The sequence below is a fragment of the Vulpes lagopus genome, chromosome 2, assembly GCF_018345385.1.
Source record: "Vulpes lagopus strain Blue_001 chromosome 2, ASM1834538v1, whole genome shotgun sequence".
Classification (NCBI taxonomy): domain Eukaryota; kingdom Metazoa; phylum Chordata; class Mammalia; order Carnivora; family Canidae; genus Vulpes; species Vulpes lagopus.
Genome location: NC_054825.1, coordinates 142,110,903 through 142,130,773, shown reverse-complemented (window position 1 = coordinate 142,130,773; position 19,871 = coordinate 142,110,903). Strand labels below are relative to the sequence as shown.

At 37.9% G+C, this 19,871-nt stretch overlaps 1 protein-coding gene across 1 annotated transcript in view; it reads left to right on the top strand.

Moving 5' to 3' along the window:
• TMC1 (transmembrane channel like 1) overlaps positions 1-19,871 on the top strand; it is a 152,859-nt gene that overhangs the window by 117,569 nt on the left and 15,419 nt on the right. Inside the window, 2 exon segments of the mRNA XM_041746240.1 lie at positions 5,639-5,767; positions 15,255-15,322. Coding sequence (XP_041602174.1) covers positions 5,639-5,767; positions 15,255-15,322 — 197 coding nt within the window.

Here is a 19,871-nt window from a genome sequence, read left to right as displayed (position 1 = left end):
ACTTAAACAATTGTAGATATCATTAGATGCCCTCATGCTCAATTAGATGCTCACCAGACTTAAGCCAATCAATTGTGATTTTAATTGTGGAAAAAGAATAAGAAAAATGTATGTGATGCTAGATACACATCATTGAAGACTGTGTCCAAAATGTGTGGTATGATTAAGGATTTTATTTCACTTTATTTTTAAGCTATCAGGGGTCAGATAAGCTCCTGTATTTCTAGTTACATATTATTAAATACTCAATTTTCAGACATGCACATTCCATACATGTTCATAGAACATACTATGTATGAAATAATAAATGAAACAAAATGAAAAGAAATGAAATGAAATGATATGATATGATATGAAGGCTGCCTTTACTTAGGAGAGAGGTGTGCTGATCCGAGGTGTGAGTAGATGGGGTAATGGCCCTTCAAAGATGTCCATGTCCTAAGCCTTGGAATCTCTCTGACTATGTTACCTTACATGGTAAAATGGTCTTTACTGATGTGATTAAGTGAAGGGTTTTGTACAAGGAAAATTATCCTCAATTATGTGGATGGACATAATGAAATCACAAGTAGGGACAAAATAGTCAAAGTTAGAAAAACTAGCTGTGACAGTGGAACCAGTTTGGAGACATATGCTTTTTGGATGGATAAGAAGGGGCTGTGAGCCCAGGAGTGCAGGCAACCTCCGTAAGCTCGAAAAGGTGGGGACACAGATTCCTCCCTGATGCCTACACCTTAATTTTAGATTTCTGACCTCCAAAAGTATAGGAAAATAAATTCATGTTGTCTTAAGCCATGAAGTTTGTGGTAGTTTTTTTGGTTTTCGGGATTTTTAAAAAATTTATTTACTTTAGACAGAGAGAGCATGAGTATGAGCAGGGGAAGGAGCAGAAGGGAGAGGGAGAAGTAGACTTCCCGGTGATCAGGGAGCATAATGCAGGACTCCATCCCAGGATCCTGAGATCATGACCTGAGCAGAAGGCAGATGCTTAACTGACTGAACCACCCAGATGCCCTGTGGTAATTTGTTATAACAGCAACAGGAAATGAATACACCAGAGTACATAGTGTTCTTCTGGGTTTCAAGCATCCCTGAAGTGATGTCTGGTCATGGTGCCTTTCCACAACTTATCACATCTAGGCTGTTCCTTGAGTCTTCAGCTTAACTTGAAAGAAATCAAAAACTAGGGGAAAAAAGTTTTTTTCAAAAATTCAAAAAAGTTTGAGATGTTCTCTTCTATATATCCTAGAATGCAGACTGGCGGGTGGGCTAAGAAATCTTCAACAATCTTGATAGAGCAGACTATAAAGAATAAAATTGAGGCTGCTACTTCTGAGGAAAAGGAAGTGATTTATTAGATAAGAATGCCAATGCAATCCAGGAGGATAGTTATGTCTTGTCTCCAATCATGCAGAAGCTTCTGTGTTGGTCTGGCATATACAGATTTAAAATAAAAGGAAGGTCACTTATTTGATTCTTCTTGGGATTTTGCTGTTTGTCTTGTCCTTTAAAGAAAATCCCATCTTCAGTGCTTTTACTTGCTTCATCATCTTTCCTTACTGCCCCCCACCCCTGTCTATTTCACCTTCCTTTCCCTGAAGGAACATTCAATACTTGTGGGAAAGTCTGCAGGAGCTGGCCCAGAGGTGTGGTTTTGAACAGAATGTTGATGAGGGAGTTGTAGAGTCCATGGGGACAAAGTATCCTGAGTACTGGAAAGTCTTGTCTTTAAGAAATCAATATTTATATCCATCACCTAGAAACATTTCATTTAACCATTAAAAAAAAAATGACTCCAAGGGTACATGGGTGGCTCAGTCAGTTAAGCATTCGACTCTTGATTTCAGCTCAGGTCATGACCTCAGGGTTGCCAGATCAAGCTCCGAGTCTTGCTCTGTGCTCAGGTGGAGTCTGCTTGAGCTTCTCTCTCTCACCCTCTGCCCGTCCTCCAACTCATATATGCTATCTCTTTCAAATAAATAAAACCTTAAAAAAAAGTGACTCTAGGAGAAATAGTAAAGGCATTTGCTTTGCATGTAATGTTGGAGAAATTACACTCATTCATTGTTCTGTAAGAACATTCCAGAAGTTTCCTCTACTCCTCCATGGATACCCTCTGCTTTGTGTCTTCAAAGATGATATGAGATTCAAACCTCTCCGTCTGAATATAAGATAATTTGGCAGTTCCTTTATCCCTCTACAGAACCTCAAGATGTAGCCCCTTAGTCCCATCTCCAATGGCATTTGAGAGGTAGGCAGGGAAGCCACCCTTGGGAGATTGCTATATAAACCTATATACTGAGGTGTGTATTATGGGGAAGGAGAAAGCAGCCAACAACTGAACAGAACAACAATGACTAACATTTATTGGATGCCTATAATGTGCCCGGTGCTGTTTCCTTGAATTTTTAAATTACTCTTCGAGATAAGTTATATTACTATCTTTGTTTTTCTGGATGAGGGGGCTGTGACCTAAAAAGCTAAAATAATTTGCTCAGCTTTTAAAGGAAGTCAGTGACAGGAGCCCAAATTTAACCCACATAGTCTGATTAGAGTTTGCATCCTGGTCTATAGTGCTGAATTGTTTTTAGAAACATAATGAGCATTAGCACATACTCTCCAAATTCCTGCCATGGAACATCTAGAGTCTGGTGGTCCTTTGTGATGCCCCTTGACTGTCATGTTCTTCTTTCCTGCTAACGACTCTTAGGTTTACTGATCAAAGTTGCCAAGACACTTTAACTAACTGCCATGAATAGGAAGCTCTGAGGTGTGGGGTGTGGTGCTCAACAGGAGACCTGTGTGGAGACTATGCTTTCATCCTGACTAGCCTGCTAGGGATTTGGATTGGTGCCCCTGAGGTGGCCTGGGCCAGTTTTGGGGGGATTCTCTTTCCTATAAAGCATAGTATTCTTTCTATGATTTGTGAATAAATCTTATGTTTTGGTATAATGCTTGAATCCTCTTCTGGCATTTTATATGACAGAACACTGCTTGAAAAAAAAAAAAAAAAGGATTTTAACCAGTGGGATGAAGAAGTTTAGGAAGATGTGGAGGACTTTAAAATGGCTCTGAAATTTTCTCTTACCTGTAAAAGTCCTCATGACATGGTGATGGAAGCCAAAAAGTATCCCTCATCGCCTACCTCTAATTGATACTAGTTATTAGAATCTGAACTCAAATTGCCTGGGGAATGAAAAAAAAACAATAGGAAGAAAAAAATCATAGCCAGAAATAACTGCAGGAGTTTGCTATCAGTCAATCATTTATTCCATATTTATCGAGTGCAAGCCGAGAGCCAAGTGGCATGCTGGATACTAGAGGTACAGTGGGCCCAAAGGTGGACTGGTTCCCTCACTTTTGTGAAAACTTAAATTTTTTGAAGAGAGGAGGGGAACAAAGCCATTAATTAATTATGCAAAATTTGCAAATTTATAATGATAACAAAGTACTGCAAGAATGAAATGCATAGAATCTGAGAATTTTTTAGGGAAGCTCACCCTTGTCAGTGAGGTGAGGGAGATTTTCCTAAATCAGTGATGTGTATTCGTTGGCATAAACTGAGTCAAGAGGTGAAGTTACAATGATTCAGTGGAGTGAAGTCCCATGCAAAGGCCCTGTGACCAGAAGAAGTATGGAAGCTGAGGATCTGAATGAAATCCAATGGGCCTGGAGTGAGAAAGAGGGATGAACAATACTAGAGGAGTAGGGGGAGCTAGACAGGAGTCCGATTGTATAGAAGCTTTCAGATTATGCAGGAACCTTACACTCTCTTGGCCCACCTTTTACTCCATCTGTTCTGCAGCAAGCCACTGCATGCAGCTGTTACCTGACAGCATCTCAGCTGAGCTGTATGCATACTCCCCATCTGACCTTCAAAGTTTCTCTGTTGTCATCAAGTAGGGGTGTTAATACACGTGGGGACATCCTTGACTAATGGGAATGGTTCCTGATGGGTCGATATGTCCCTCTTCTCTCACCAGCATGGACAATTCTGAGGCTTATTCTATACAGCTTCTCGATTTTCAGGTGGATCCCCAGGAGAAGAAGACTCACTTGCCCCTGCACTGACAGATTTTAATAAGCTCTTGGGCAAAAGCTTTCCTTCCTTCTGTTTCATTCTTCCCAACCTCCTCTCCCTTTCTTTGACACCACTTCCCAAAATATACTGCCAGCTTATAAGCCCTTGTCACAGGCATTATTGGCAAAAATTAATATTAAGTTTTAAAATTTGTATTTTTAAGGTTTTAATATAATAATTTTTGTTTGGGTTATATTTATGTTTTAGTTACCTACCATTTATGACAGATTATAATAGTAGCAGTTATCTTTTAAGAATAAGGTATGTTAAAGCTGAAAGAAATATGAGATAAATTATATTTCATATGGTACTTGGACAGATCAAGAATCATGGAGGTGTACTAAAAAAGAAAAAAAAGAATCATGGAGGTGGTAGACGATGATCTGGTGTTCAGGAAGTGTTGCTCTTAAGTATGAGGCTGGAAATCAACCTAATGACTGCTAGTCAAATGGCCCCTTGCCCCATTAGAAAAACTTTTTATTTATTTTAGTTATTTTGGAGGGGCGATTATATAGGTAGCTCAAAATAGAAACCAAAAGACTTCAGAAATTATAGAAGAACACTAGTATTTCTGGCAAAAAAAATTATTATTAGATATTCAGTGTCTGTAATCTTAGGACATAAATTATTGAGAAGGAAAAGAAAAGGAAAAGCAGAGGATCATAATGAACATTTATAATTATGTGTCTATTCCTATATTTATCACTTATTGTCATAGGGGTTCCACAAGGAAATAGTGAACTGTCCCTCTAATCCACAGAACATACCCTTTTGCACATAAATTTAAGTCCACACCACTGAGGTAACCCGTTTATAGTTTTCCAGAACTTGCTATGCATATATGTATACATATATGTATATATGTAGGAGTTTTTGTCAATAAATGAGTTCATACACATATCCTATTTTGTAAATTTTTAAAAAATCCATTTCTTATCAGAGCATAGCATTTTAGGACTTTTTAAAGTTTACTGAGGTATGATTCACATACCACACATTCCACCCATTTAAAATACATAACTCAATGGTTTCTAGTGTATGTTCTTATTTTTCAACATTTTAATTGACTGTATATTTCCTTCTGAAAATTTCATAATTGTGCCATTTACCACTTTCTTTCCTTATTGGATTGCCCATCTATTGTCAGACTGATTTACAAACATCTTTAGTGTATTAGGAAAACTAATCCTGTGTCACGTATGCCGTTTCTCAAAGTTCATCTTTTTAACTTTATAAATATTGCTGTTTGCCAGATTAAAGCTTTAAACTTACGTGAGGTCAATATATTCCTGGTTTTGTTTCTCGTGTCATGCCTATAAAAGCTTCTCGGTAAGGAGACTTTTGATACAGTGGTTTTGGAAGTAGAGATAATTACTTTTAGACTAATAAAATAAGAGTGGAACATTCTTCACTTGCTAGATGTGCCTAACTATTTTTCTTAACTATTACTTGCTGTTTCTAAGCTAATACTATGCAGAGGCATAACAAACCTGGTCTCAATGCTATGGTCATTTGAAGGGAGAAATGCTCACTTTAATCTGGATAATATCTTGACAGGAATTTGTGCGGCTGACTGTTTCTGATGTTCTGACCACTTATGTCACGATCCTCATTGGGGACTTTCTCCGGGCATGTTTTGTGAGGTTTTGCAATTATTGCTGGTGCTGGGATTTGGAATATGGATATGTAAGTATAATACTCATTTTTCTCTTGTCAGATTATCCCTTTGTGGTTTATCATTTGTACACCCTATGCCAGAAGAAAAATTTAGGAGGTGGGACCACCTGTTAGGTGTTAATAAATGAAGACCAGGTGTCAGACTTGAGCATCACAGTTTATGATATTCTAGTAAAGTGAATTAAAGCAGTGGACCTCAACTTGTCCATGAATATGGTGAACTCTGTCAAGCTGGGACCCATAGCCAGCCCCCTCCACATGAAGCTTGCTGACACTTCTAGAAGCCGGCAAGATGGGTAGTATCAACTGCACATTCTATGAATTCCTTTGAATTCTACTAAACAGACTCCCAGACAGTTAACTGTGCAGTGCATTGGGCGATATATGGATCCAGTAAATAGGGTGCTTGTTTCATAGAGCTCACAGGCTGAGAAGAGCTCAGTGGAGAGACAAGCAGGGAGCTCTGGAAGTTTTGAGGAAGGCCCAGGGTGCTGAAAGGTGAACCTGAACTTGAGCAAGTTGACTTCCTTTCCCACAGCAAGGACACAGGTTTTTCTGAACCACACTGGCGTTGACTTCATTCCCAGTTCAGCCTCTGTGCACAACCTCTGTTCCCTCCCCTACCCCACAAAGTTCAAGTGAGACAACAGAACACACATATCACTCTTCAGTCTTCCCCATTCCCAGGTGATCACTGTCCTTCTTTTGCATCGCTAACAGTCATTGTGGGAACTAGGACCTGAAGGGTGGACTGTAATCTTTTGCTTAAAATCCTCCAATGGCTTATAAGTACTTAGAATGAATCTGGATCTGGAGTTGTTTTTTTTTTTTTTTTCCTTTCTTTCTTTCTGAGCTCATCATCTACCACTGTTGCTTTTGTTCTTGCTTTGTGAAGTCCATAAACGTTGGAACTCTTTCTTATGCTCAAACACAAGACGATCCTTGCATCTGTTCTAGCTGGTATTCCGTGTAGGGGTGCAGATTCTTAGAATTCGGCTTGGCTGATGCCTTCTCATCAGTAAGGACTCAGCTAAATATGTCACCTCCTTCGAGCTCTGTTCCATCCTTCCCATCTGATGTAGCCTACCAGACTCTCCCTTCAATGCCCTGCTTTATTTTCTTCATATGGTGTATAACTATCTGACATTTTCTTTTAAAGATGTGCTTAAAATCTATCTCCCTTCCCTCTGTTGGAATGAAAGTGCTATGCAAACAGAAGCCTTGACCTCCATGCTGACAACTATGCTCGTCACATGGCAGGCATTATCTGTTGACTGTCTGCTTCAGTGGTAAACCCATCCCCATGACCTCTAAGTCTCTGGGCAGGTCCTATGCTCAGAAATGTTTTCAAGACACTGGGCTGGATCCTCAGCATGGCTATCTGACTTTGAGATTGTACCTTTAATTAGGTCATCTCTGTCATCCTCACTGAAAGTGCCCGTGGGATGAGCCAAAAGTGGTTAGGTAATGCTCTTTGGTGAGCGCCCGTGAGGTAATGCTATGGATCCAGGATGTTATTGTGCCTTCCCATTCCCTGCTATGAGGTATGCAGTTGGCTTGGTTTCATTTCTATTTTCCTTGTCTGATTCAGCTCTTCTGAGGCAGACATAAAAATTGCCATATCTTTCTTAGGCCATTGCCTGGCTTATGCTTGCCTTTTATCCCTTACTGCTTTCTTCCTAAGTGCTAGAGAATCTTGCTTCAAATATGAAGTCAATAAAACATGACCTGGATGCATAAAAGCTGTAATTAAATGACTGTAATTTATTATTTATTGAGTGCTGACAGTGCTCTTGGGTTAGTACAAAGTACAGGAAAATAGACAAGTTCTTGTTTTAGGTCACAGAGAATTTTCTTCCATGTGACTTTTGGAAGGCTCCTCAGAAAGAAACACAGCATCAAAACAAATTTTGAACAGTAAAGGGTGGGTGGTGCATCTTTGATGCTGATCCTATTATCATTGGCCCATCAGTTAGAGAGCTGACACAGTTGAGTGCCTACTAGGTGTGAATCAGTGTGAGCAAACCTCTGTGCCAGGTGATAAGGGGATTCAGAGATGTAAAAGATGTAAGCTTAAGGAGATGTTGCAAACTTGGGCTCACTGCCTAGATTCAGCATGTATTTTCTTTGTCTGCAAAGTGTTTTCATTTGTTTGTTTTGGGTTTTTTAATAAGCTCCTATTTTAAAACTGGAAGTTTTACATTTTAAAAAATATGGATTTCTTGCTTTTCTTGACATATTGGAAGGGCTGGCAACATTCAATCCATATCCCCACCTGGGAGTGATTGGCTGAAGTGAGAATCCACTGCCCTGTACAGATGGAATATTCATCCACTAATTCCTCACACTCTTTACAACCATTTAATCCTGTAAGCTCTCTCCTTATCAATGAAGAGCAGAAAATGTAAATGCTGTAGGAGGAACCAACACTACATGACTTTGAGGGTGGAGGGAGGGAGGGAAGATGAGAGGGAGAAAGTGATAGAGAGAAAGACAGAGATCAGAAATGCAAAGACTCAAAGACATGCTAGAGGAAGAGGCACTTGATCTAGTCTCAGGGAAAGGAACAGAATTTCAAAGATCCAGTGGAAGCAAGGATTCTCAGTGGAGGGACCAATGTAAGATGGGGCCCAGCAGGTGCAAAGTATGGGCAGTGCAGGCAGAGATGCAGAAATCTCAGCTGGGGCTGTCATAGAGGGTAAGAGGCTGATGAGAATGTTTCTCTAATATTCTCCTGGATACCCTAATTGAAAATATATCCATAGAGTACCTGTCATGAAGTAAAGAAGACAGAGAAGATACTTTTGAGATGTCTTTCAAGAATCAAAGAGAAAGATGTGTCCATTTCCACACCCCCAAAAAATTCTTTTCGAGTTCCAAAAATAATAGTGGTTCATTATAGAAAATCTAGAAAATCTAGTGTAAGCTAAACATGGAAATAAAAATCACAGGCAATCTCACCATTAAGTAAGCATTACTTATTTGGATTACTTGAGTCATAGAATATTAGTGTTTATTTATATGTAAATAATAAAGTACTATGGATTTTTATAATATACATATTTTTATAAATTTTTTATTAAAAAGTATATATATTTAATAGCTGGTTACCTACTTTTTTCCTCTGTGACCATTTCCCTATGTTAACTATTCATTTATGATAGTTTTTTTTTTTTCATTTATGATAGTTTTAAATGACTGTGAAATATTCTATAAATGAACAAACTATAATTATTTAATTTTTATTGACTATCAGTAAAACATCTAATTTTTAATTATTATAATAAATGTTGCACTTAAATTTATTTGTATGCACATGGTTGAATATCATCACAGATAAGTTACAGTGGTATGCACAGATAATTTCCTTTTTTAAAATAAAGAGTTTATTTATTTATTTATTTATTTGAGAGAGAGAATACAAGCAGGGGGAGCAGCAGAGGGAGAGGGAGAAGCAGACTCCCTACTGAGCAGAGTCTGATGTAGTGCTCGATCCCAGGACCCTGAGATCATGACCTGAGCTGAAGGCAGATGCTTAACGGACTGAGCCCCCCAGATACCCCCACAGATTATTTCCTTATGAGAAATTTCTCTAAGTTGAATTACTCAGTCCCAGAGAACATACCTTTAAAATAAAATCCATTCACTTTTATTACAACAGCTTCTGTAAAAACTAAACGTTGCCGACTCTGGCATCAGATTCAGTGATCCATGGAATATTAACGTTCAGTGGAATTTTGACATAATCAAGCATACATCCTTTATTTCACATCTGAAAAATTGAAGGCTTGTGTATTGAAGTGAGCTGCTTCAGTTTGTGTAGCCAGGGACTAAACAAGGGCAATGAAATATTTTTCTGGACACAGCCATTATGTTAAAAATGCTGAATTATATACAGATTGTATCAGAGTAAATTATATTAGAAGTGACCCTGTATATTTTTGCAGTTATAAATTTATGGCTAAAGTATTATCACAACAAACCTATAAAGATGGACTAAGGTGGGAAAATTGATGGCTAGGAGCAGGCTGTTAGACCATGTAATGTAAGTTAATCTTTCCTAAGGCTTCTCCAAGCATAGCAGACAGTTCTCAATGTTTCTTAAGTGTTCACCGACTCATAGAAAGTGGAATCGTTGCTCCCAGGAGGGATTTTAACCACCCAGATTCAGCATGACTGTCCTAAAACCTCTTGGAAACTCTGGGTTTCCTGCATTGGTAGCTCAACACAGAATGTCTTAACTTTCAGCTTAATTGTGTTGTTACTGTCTTTGCCATTTATTAATAAAATAAGTAGCAGGGGCTCTTGGGTGGCTCAGTTGGGTAAGCATCTGCCTTTGACTCAGGTCATGATCTGGGGGCCCTGAGATGGAGCCCCACATTGGGCTTCCTGTTCAGCAGGGAGCTTGCCTGTCTCTCTCTCTCTCTTTCTCTCTTCTCCTTTCCCTGCTCATGCTCTCTCTCTCTGTCTCTTTCTCTCAAACAAATAAATAAAATCATGAAAAAAAAAATTAAAAATAGGTAACAGATATCTAAGAAGAAATAGAATTGAATACGTAGCATGGAGTAGAATATGTTGAAACAAATTAAAACCTCGCCATCTTATTTTAAAATTATATTTTTGAGGTGGTCTTTTTAAGATTTATATAAATGGAAAATAGAAGAGATTTCCATGAGATCTGATGAAAGGGTTCAAGATTATCCTTAAACAAGAGCCCTATGACTAACAGACCATAAGACTAGATTCTATGTTATATCATATTGTATACTTTCATGTAGTATTTATTATATGTGAGAACTTCTACAAAATACTTTGCATATATTATTCCATCTAGTCATAGCAGCAACACTATGAGGTAGATTTTTTCCTACCTTACAGGCTTAAGCAATGTTTAATAATTTGCTTAAAGACAGATAGCTGGTCAGTGGTGGAGCTAGGACTCACACTCCTATCTAATCGACTTCAAAGCTATCAACCAGATTTCAGTCATGTTGAATTTTCACAGTTAACTCTTAACCCTAGAAATTTCAAGGACTCTGTCAAATCATGATTCATGAGCCAGTCTTTGGCATTTGTAACTCCAAGCACTCCCAAGATTAGACAGGTCACTTGCAATAATGGAGTTACAGGAGGGATTGTGATAGAGAATTAGAAATAAATAGGTGTTCTCTGGCTGCGAATGAGACTTTATTTAGCAGTCCAGGATGATGTCATGCTAAAGGGTCAGTAGGAAATCTTGAGTATCTCATGAAGGGTTGACTGCATGAGGAAGGGGACAGCACAGTCTGGATTTGAAATTCCATTTGAATATTGGTTGGAGTCTGTCTGCAGCAATGAGGGGTGGGTCATCCTAGTAGATGAGGCTAGGACTTGTCCTAGATCAGTAGGTCTCAAATTTGAGGGTATACCAGAATCCCCCAAAGGCATGTGAAAACACAGTGTTTCTGATTCCACCAAAGCTGGGGCAGGTTCTGGAGAATTTACTTTCCTAACTAATTCCCAGGTGGTGCTGCTGCTTTTGGTCTGGGGACCATGCATAAGAACCATTGATCCAGAGTGATTTTAGGTGTGAGAAGTGAGATTCGTACATCAGACAGGACGTTGTAATGATAGAATTCTCTCTGAGGTATTTTATGATAGCCACAGGTTAATGATCTTTCTCAAATGATGAAACTTACAGAGAGGATGGGTTTTCCTAGGCACTTCAGTCCAATGCCAACCATCTGTCTTCCCTATGGATAGATGACTGACTCTCACCCACCACAAGATCCAGAAATAAAATAAGATAATTTTCAATCCCTTGATTATTATAAAGTTATTATAGACCTCAGCCTAAATCCAAATGGGATCTTCTTTGGCTGGGGCCTAAATAGCTTATTAGGGATGAGCGACCCTTAGTGACTTTGTTATATGCATCTCATTTGAATAATTTCATTTCTCAGGTTTCAAGAAAACCTATTTCTCCCCAAGCCTCATTTACCTTTAAGCTTTTTATGTTTTAGAGGCAATTAAGCAAACATATTACAAAATGATTTACACTTGTATTATTAAAGTATCACTTTTAAAACTTTAAAATGCAATATAATCTCATGTTTTTATTAAATCCAACTCTAAAAGAAGGAGCATTGAATTTGTGTGTGTGTGTGTGTGTGTGTGTGTGTGTTTGCCTTTCTACTTTCGTTTGATGTTTAGAGTGAGATTTTCTGAGTTTAACTCATACAGCGTTCAGTTCCATTTCTAAAGTGTATACAGAGAAGCAATTCTTTAATAACTGGGTCTGATTTTTCAACCAATTACAGATCTCAGATTAGAAAAGCATCTTAGAAATGATCTAGTTCAGAAGTTGCCAGACTTTCTCTGTAAAGGGCTGGGTAGTAAGCAGTTTCACTTCTGCAGGTGTGATATTATGATATAACAAGAAATATATATTTTGGTCTCTTATTTCCAGCTCCTGGCCAGCGCTTCTAAACCTTTTTCTAATTTTCTGAGCAATATAGGTGCTAGGATCATATTTTGTTCCAATATTTGGTCTTTGACCCTGGTTCCTGATACAGAGCCCCTACATTCCTTGGGTTTTCCTGGGTGATAGGAACATTGCTTACTCTAATGAGGCAATGTCTGGTGACTCCTGGGTAGCATCAGGATGGGGGATGGTCACCAAAAAGAGCAGGCTATTAGAAGCTTGAAACTTTCAGCCCCATTCCCCCATCCTCTGGGGAGGGAAGAGGGGCTAGAGAATGAGTTAATAATTGATCATGCTTACTGAAGAAGTCTCCATAAAACTCCCTGACCTATGGGGTTTGGAGAGCAGTCTTGGGGAACCGAGTCCTTGGCCTGTAGAGTCTGCTCTTACTCTGGACAGTCAGTATCAGAACAGAGTTAAGCGGTAGGGCATCCAGCTTAGGTCCATAGGTAACTTGGGCATTGTTTGGTATGGAGGTTAAAACCCACACATCTGTGTCAGAAATACTGTGAGAAGAGTAGAAGACCCGGGGTTTTGCTTTCAGGTGGCCATTTGGTCACTGTGCAAACTTTTAAACTTTCCTATTTAAGTGCCAAAGAGCCACAAATAACAAATCAACAAATGAATGCAGCTATTTGCTAGTAAATCTTTGTTTACAAAAACAGGTGGCGGTCCAGATTTGGCACATGGGCCATAGTGTGACAACCACTGACTGACCTAGTTCATTTCATCAGTTTTATCTGTGAGGAAACTGAGGCCTGACAAGATAAGCAGCTGGCCCAGCTCATCCAACTAGGACGTGGCAAGGCAAAGTTTAATACTCAGGTGTGAATCCCAGACAAGTGTTTGGACCACAAACCCACTTGGTACACTGGGAATGCCTTATACCCATTTTCTTCATCGGGTGAATTTGTGCATCAAAAATGACATTCCTTCTGTTGTCCCTGCTGCAAACACTGTATGCGAATGAGGCTTCCCAGTATCTTTTGTGTTTTTCTAGACATCTAGTTATAAAAATATCTCCAGTGGTTTTGAAGAAGGTTATATGTTCATGATAGCAAAGAGAATATACTTCTAAAAGGTTGATTTTTAAAAAATTTTTACATAGTTTGGTGGGTTAAATCATGGCACCATTTTAAAGAGGCCAAAGATGAAGGTTTGATTCTTGAACTGACACACAGTTGTTCCAAGGCCACAGATGGCAAAGGCCACCCAACTGAGCATTTGTCATATGTGTTCTGTGAGCTTAAAAGGCATCAGCGGGGAGAAAATGGGTGGTCCAGAGCAAAGCCCTCCTGGGGAGGGAGAAAGACTCAGAATTAATGTTTCTAGAGATTAGAAGCAGTTTATGTTTCTCCATGAGGAACTAACACACTGCTTTCATTGTGGATTTTTAGAACAAAAACTATCAACCTAACCTCCTCACGTCTTGTGAATGTTATGCTTCTAGATAATCTGAGAACCAGCAAAACCTTGTTTATACAATTCAGGTCATCTTTGTCCTGCTTATTATAACAGGGCTGAGTATTATTTCATTACATATTGTCTTATCATTTTATCTTGTTATTTAACCATTCTTTCTGTTTATGCCCTGGATCTGTTACAAGGCATATGATCCATACCTTTCCCAAAAGTACTGCTGCCTTTTGGAGAAAAAATGACTTCAAGAACTCTTGAGGCAAAGAATCCAAAAGCTGTGAAGTTTTTGTTGGGGTTCCAAGCCAGGGAACTGTTCCATCTTCTTACAGATATTTTTTTGAGAGGGGATGTTTCTTGGGTTTGAGAACAGTTGAGATCCATCACACAATGAGTATGCAGGTTTAAGTGTGTGGGCATGTGCTATGCTCTGTGTGTGTATGCATGTGTGTATTGGGAGGAAGTTATTATGGGGATGCATATGGTCTGAAGCCACACCTGCAGAGGCCAAGATCTAGGACAGGATTAGGGACCTGCCACTCTTTTGGTCTTTCTTTCATGGTCTTCTTGGTGGTCTCAATTCACATTTTTTAGCTTTTTTTTCTTTTCTCTTATTACCTACCAGTTGGTTTCCGATTACTCCCATTGATAGAAGCTTTCCTTCTAGGCTGCCTGATGTGTTACCAGGAAGCTTTTGGACAGGCCACCCTGGGAGATCCCACCTCAGTTCTTATTGGTGGGCACTCTGCACAAAAAAAACAAAACAAAACAGCCCAGTGTTGCTGCCCTAAGCGGGATGGTATTACCTAGGATACAAACACTGGATATTGAATTAAAAAACTTCTTAAACTTCTATTCTATTTCTCTATATTTATTTTATTGTAAAAGAAATTCACATTTTTGGAGAAAAGTTTTAAAATGTGCAAACTTAAGGAAGGAAACAAAAGTCATAATTTATCACCTACCTATAAGACATTTTAATTTTGTTGGTCATTTTCAGGTCTTTTCCTTATGTGTAATTTCATATTCAGTAGATAAAAATAATGAATGTGTAATTTTATATCTTTGTCATTTAACATTAACTCCTAGTTTTCTCTGTGTATATAAATATTCTTCAAACAATGATTGTAATTAGGTGCAATCCATATTACAGTATAGATATACTATATTTACTTAACCAATATTGGATATGTAGATGGTTTCATCTCTGTTAAAATTTGTCAGAATTTAAGATCAATTTGTTAAAACAAATTCCTAGAAGTAGACTTACAGGGTTAAAGAGAATGAGATTTTTTAAGCTTTTCATATATATGGCCAAATTGTTTTTCTAAAACGTTGCTCCAATTTTTCCTTTCCCCAGCCATGTAGGAGAGAGAGCCCGCTGGTCCACATTTTCATAACATTGAATGGCTACTTTAGAAAATGAGACATGCTGTGTTATAAAGGGTGCTTTATTATTTTATTTATTGCTGATTATTTATTATATCAATTACTCTGCTATTGTTGCTGTAAGGAAGCAGTTGAGAGCCTCGCCATACATGCGGAAACATGAAACACTTGTCTTTCAATTTTCACCAGTTGATATGCTAATCCAGTGAATGTCTGTGTCTCCTGTAGCCCTCGTACACTGAATTTGACATCAGCGGCAACGTCCTTGCTCTGATCTTCAACCAAGGCATGATCTGGTAGGTCAGCTGGTGGACAGCATATCACTTGTAGAAAAGCGTCAGTGATCATTATTGCATAAAGCACAGTAGCCTGGTGTCAGAGAAGTCCACGGTCTGGTCTAACTCAACAATTGCCTTTGCAAAGTAGATTGCTAGGAAAAGCTATATAACATATATAATATATAGTATATAACATATATAATATATATTGTATATATGTCTTGGAATATATATACTATATTTTTTCATATACTATATTTATATCATATAGTATATATAACATATGTTATATATAATTATATATGTTATGTAATATTATATAATTATAGTACTATATAAATATAGAATATATACATATATATTTTTTCATATCTTAACTCTTGGTCCTCAAAGACATCTGCCTGTTTTGCAGAGCATTCCTTTATCAAATACTGGGAGACTATTTCTACTTAGTAGATTATTTGAAGACTTTTTATACTTTTGTATCTTCTGACACCAGGGTCTAACAGTAAAACATTAATGATCCCATAATCACATGTAAAGTGTGAAATAAATTAATGTAAGACCCTTCTGAGGAACTGAATTTCTTTTGTCATTATTGAGTATATTTAGAGTACAACTTGTTGCGACTTTTAAAAATAATATCTTACCAAATCCGGTAGTTCATAGAGATGAAACACATGTTTTAGGATGGTCAAGCTAAAAATACGATCTTTATTTTGTAGCTTGCCTCACAGGCCATTTGCACATCAGAATTATGTCTTTTGATGTACAAAGGATTGTCATATCTTTTATTAAATGAAAGCATTTTCACTGTAAAGCTTGTCAGGTTAAGACGAGCTGATACAGTAGAACTGTTTTTGAGTTTAAAAATTGAATCACAGCATGTGATTCATCTGGGGACCAGGTGGTCTTGGAAATCTGTCACTCTTAACTAAGAACACCCAACACACAAGCAGTTGCAATTGAGCTTCTTTATCCTACTCACACATGTTTAATATAATGCTGTGCCACTGACCACACCATTGCCCTATAAACAGGTACCAGTAACTCCGTTCAAGTTTTGCACAAAGCTTTCCCTATCACTTAAATCCTTCAACTGTAGCTGGATTGAATTACTAAACCATTGCCATACTGGACCTCTCTGCAAATGTTAAAATGATCTTGCTTCAGTAATATAAAGACCATAGCCAGAGGCCCCATCATCCTGCCTTGGGGGCTGTCCATTTCCTGTGCCTCACTAGGTCAATACATATGAAGGAAAAGCTATAAAAATATTATATTCTTCATTATCAGGTATGTTTAAAAATTCAGTTCCTGTCCTCTTGCTTTTTAAATTTTGCAAGTTATGGCTCATGCACCCAGAGAATCATTAAAGAGTGAAGTGTACCTTTCATTCTCCAAGCAGGGAAGAAAGCCAAGGTGGCCCAACATATGCCCACTGGCAGAGAGAGTAAAGGGAACAGCTTCTGTGAGTTCTGGATCTTTTATTTTCTGGAGGGGATTGTGCTGTCATAGCAGAAAATGGCGGAACATTGTACCCAGAACAATGAAAAGCCATCACCTAATATTAGTTTTAAAACTCCCTGGCTTTTACACAGAGTGTCACAAATCCCTCAGGCCTGGCAGGTGCCATTTGTGCAGACATATGCTGCATGTCTGTTTCTTGTCTTTTCATAGCTAAGTCAACAGATTGGCCTAGAAATTCATTTTTGTTATCAGAAAAGCTGTTGTAATGACTGGACTGATTGGTTTCACTTACCATTTTGCAACTATTTAGTCCACTATTGTTCATGGTGAAATTCTTAAATATCTACACATATCCCTCCTTCTCCCATGGGCAGAACAATTATCAAAATCTCTCCACTAGCCCTGCATTATCGCTTTCTGTGTATTCATCCTTTAGATACTGGTCAAGTCTTACTTCTTGGTAGTCCGAAAAGGACATTAGAAAGTGATGGTGTCTTTTGAGTGCAGAGATAATCACACACTTAGGAGAGTTTCAGAAGCAAAGGAACTATTATTCACCTTCAGATCAACCCTTTGTACAGATGGTCTTTTCCAAACCCCCAAGAAGTTAGTGAAGGAGTAGGAATGTATTGTGGTGGGCAGGTATGAGTAACTGATACTTGACTTTGGCCATACAGAAACAGAAGAGTATGGGAAGTTTGCACTCAATTCCATTGGTTACTGACTGGAGATATTAAGTTACTGCTTTAGAGGTTTCTAATTAGTGGAGGTTATTTACACTGTTGCCAGTAAAGCTAAACTTTATAAGTAAAACCCATTTTGTCATGAAATTGGCTGATATGACCATAAACCTTTATATTATACACTTAATTTAAAAATGGATAGCGTAGGTTTTTGTGATCATATTTTACAATGATAAACACACATCATCTCTCTATCATAGTAGGGTATAGAGGCAGCAGAGAACACAGTGAGAGAGAAGATGTGTTTGGATGTTGCTCTAACGCTGTCCTTTGTGTAACCTTTCACTAGTGTTGTCACCGTCTGCTACCTCATTTTCTTGGTTGATCAAATGTGAATAATTTACCTGACATGTACCATGTCACTGGAGTAATAAGGAGAGCTCAATAAAAGAAGCTTTCATTTGCTTTGATCTTCTTGGAAGAAAAGCACTTTATAAGGCTAGGATATTATAATGATCTTTAACTGACAGATGATGGAATCAAGTCTGGGTAAGGGACTTAGTAAGCCAAGCTGATTAGTGAGTCACAAGCAAAGACAGAATGAACATTAGGGTTCAGATATCAATGTGTATGGATCTGTTTTTCTAGGTTATAGTTCTTGAGCCATTTGTTCAAAATGCCCATGTGATATTTATTTTGAAAATCTGAAATTTATTTATTACAGATGCACATACATACATGTGTACATATATATGTGTACAGATGAGTGCATGCAGGTATACACACACACACATATATATGTGTATATGTATATATACATATATGCAGAAATATATGTGGCTTTAGGCTAGTCTAGGTCTTAAATTGTATGGAATTGTGTCTGAGGACAAACTAGTTTGTGCAGCATTTAAACAGAACCTCCAAATCTTAGTGGCTTCCAAAGGGAAAAGTTTATTTCTTGTGTACTCGACATGCCCAATGTGGGTTGGTAGAGGGCTCTGCTCTTGTAAGTTACCCTTACTGCCGAGTCCTAGACTAGCAAAATAGGGTCCAGCTGGGACATTGCTGGTCAGGGAAGGAAAGACAAGAGCCACACAGGGCTTTTAATTTTTCTATTCAGTAGTGAGACACCTCATTTTAATGACTATTTCATTGGCCAAGCCTGACTTTTAGAAGGGAGCAGGTATAATGACTCACTGGCATCTCAACATTACTAATATTGCCATTTGAGAATATAGTGTAGGTGCTATGTAATTCTGGCACCTAGCCTGGGACAATCACTCATTTGCTTTCATTTTTGAGATTCTAGGTTCTCTTTTGCTATCCTGTAGCAAAGATACTCTGTCTTGTTCCAAAGCCTATCTTCTTACTTTTTTTAGTTCATACAATTTCTAGTTTAGAGCAGTTTTGAGTTCACAGAAAAACTGAGTGGAAAGTACAGAGCATTCCCATCCCCTGATCTCCTTGACATGCACAGCCTCCCCTACTAAAGGCATCCCACACCACAGTCTGGTGCATATGTTACAGTTGATAAACCTGCATGGGTATATTATCACCTGAAGTTCATACCATTAAAAAAAAAATCATTTAACTACCTTCAGCGTCTCTGGTCCATTCAGTATGCTAAAATATTCAGATCTGTTGTGTGAAATCCAACCAACAGGACAATCCAAATTTTGGCAAGATTCCACTTTTGAATGAAATAGTTTAGTGCTGGTCTGCATAATTTTATTTACAGAAATAGCAGAAATTAATTTCTTCATCTAACTCACCCCCTACCCCCCTGTGTATTATACCAAATTTACATTGGATTAGTTAAAGCAGCTACTCTACATATCCAGGAAATATAAAATGCTCACCCTAACTAGAAGTGCTGAGAGCTTTATTATAGCTGGGACAGTTTAAAAGATAGGATTCTGCTTATACTTCTAAAATAAATGCACATGTATCCTCTTTTTGTTTTTGGACCAACACATTGCTATTAATATGGTTCTATGATACTAATGGATTTTCTCATCAAAGAAAATTGAAATTTATTTTGTTGAAATAACCAACTAAGCTATCAAGTAAAAGCGATCTTACCTAAGTGCTTCCTGTTTAAAAGTGGCATTTAAAAATAGCTTTTAAAAATCAGATGTACAAAGCAGTGGATTTCCAGGACAAGCTGAAGTAAGAAAGTAAACAGATTAGGTTAAATTAAATGAATGTGTTGAATTTTCATCTCAAACACATAAAGTGTCCTATGGACTGTTAACAAAACACTGTCTATTATCGGGCCTAAGTACATCAGCTCACCGTCCTAACTACATAGCTAATAAAGAATAGCATCAGAAAAAAGATAAGCTTATTTTAATTTTTTCTCTTCCATTAAGCAAAAATTAATTAGCCAATGAGAAAAGTAATTAATCCAGGTT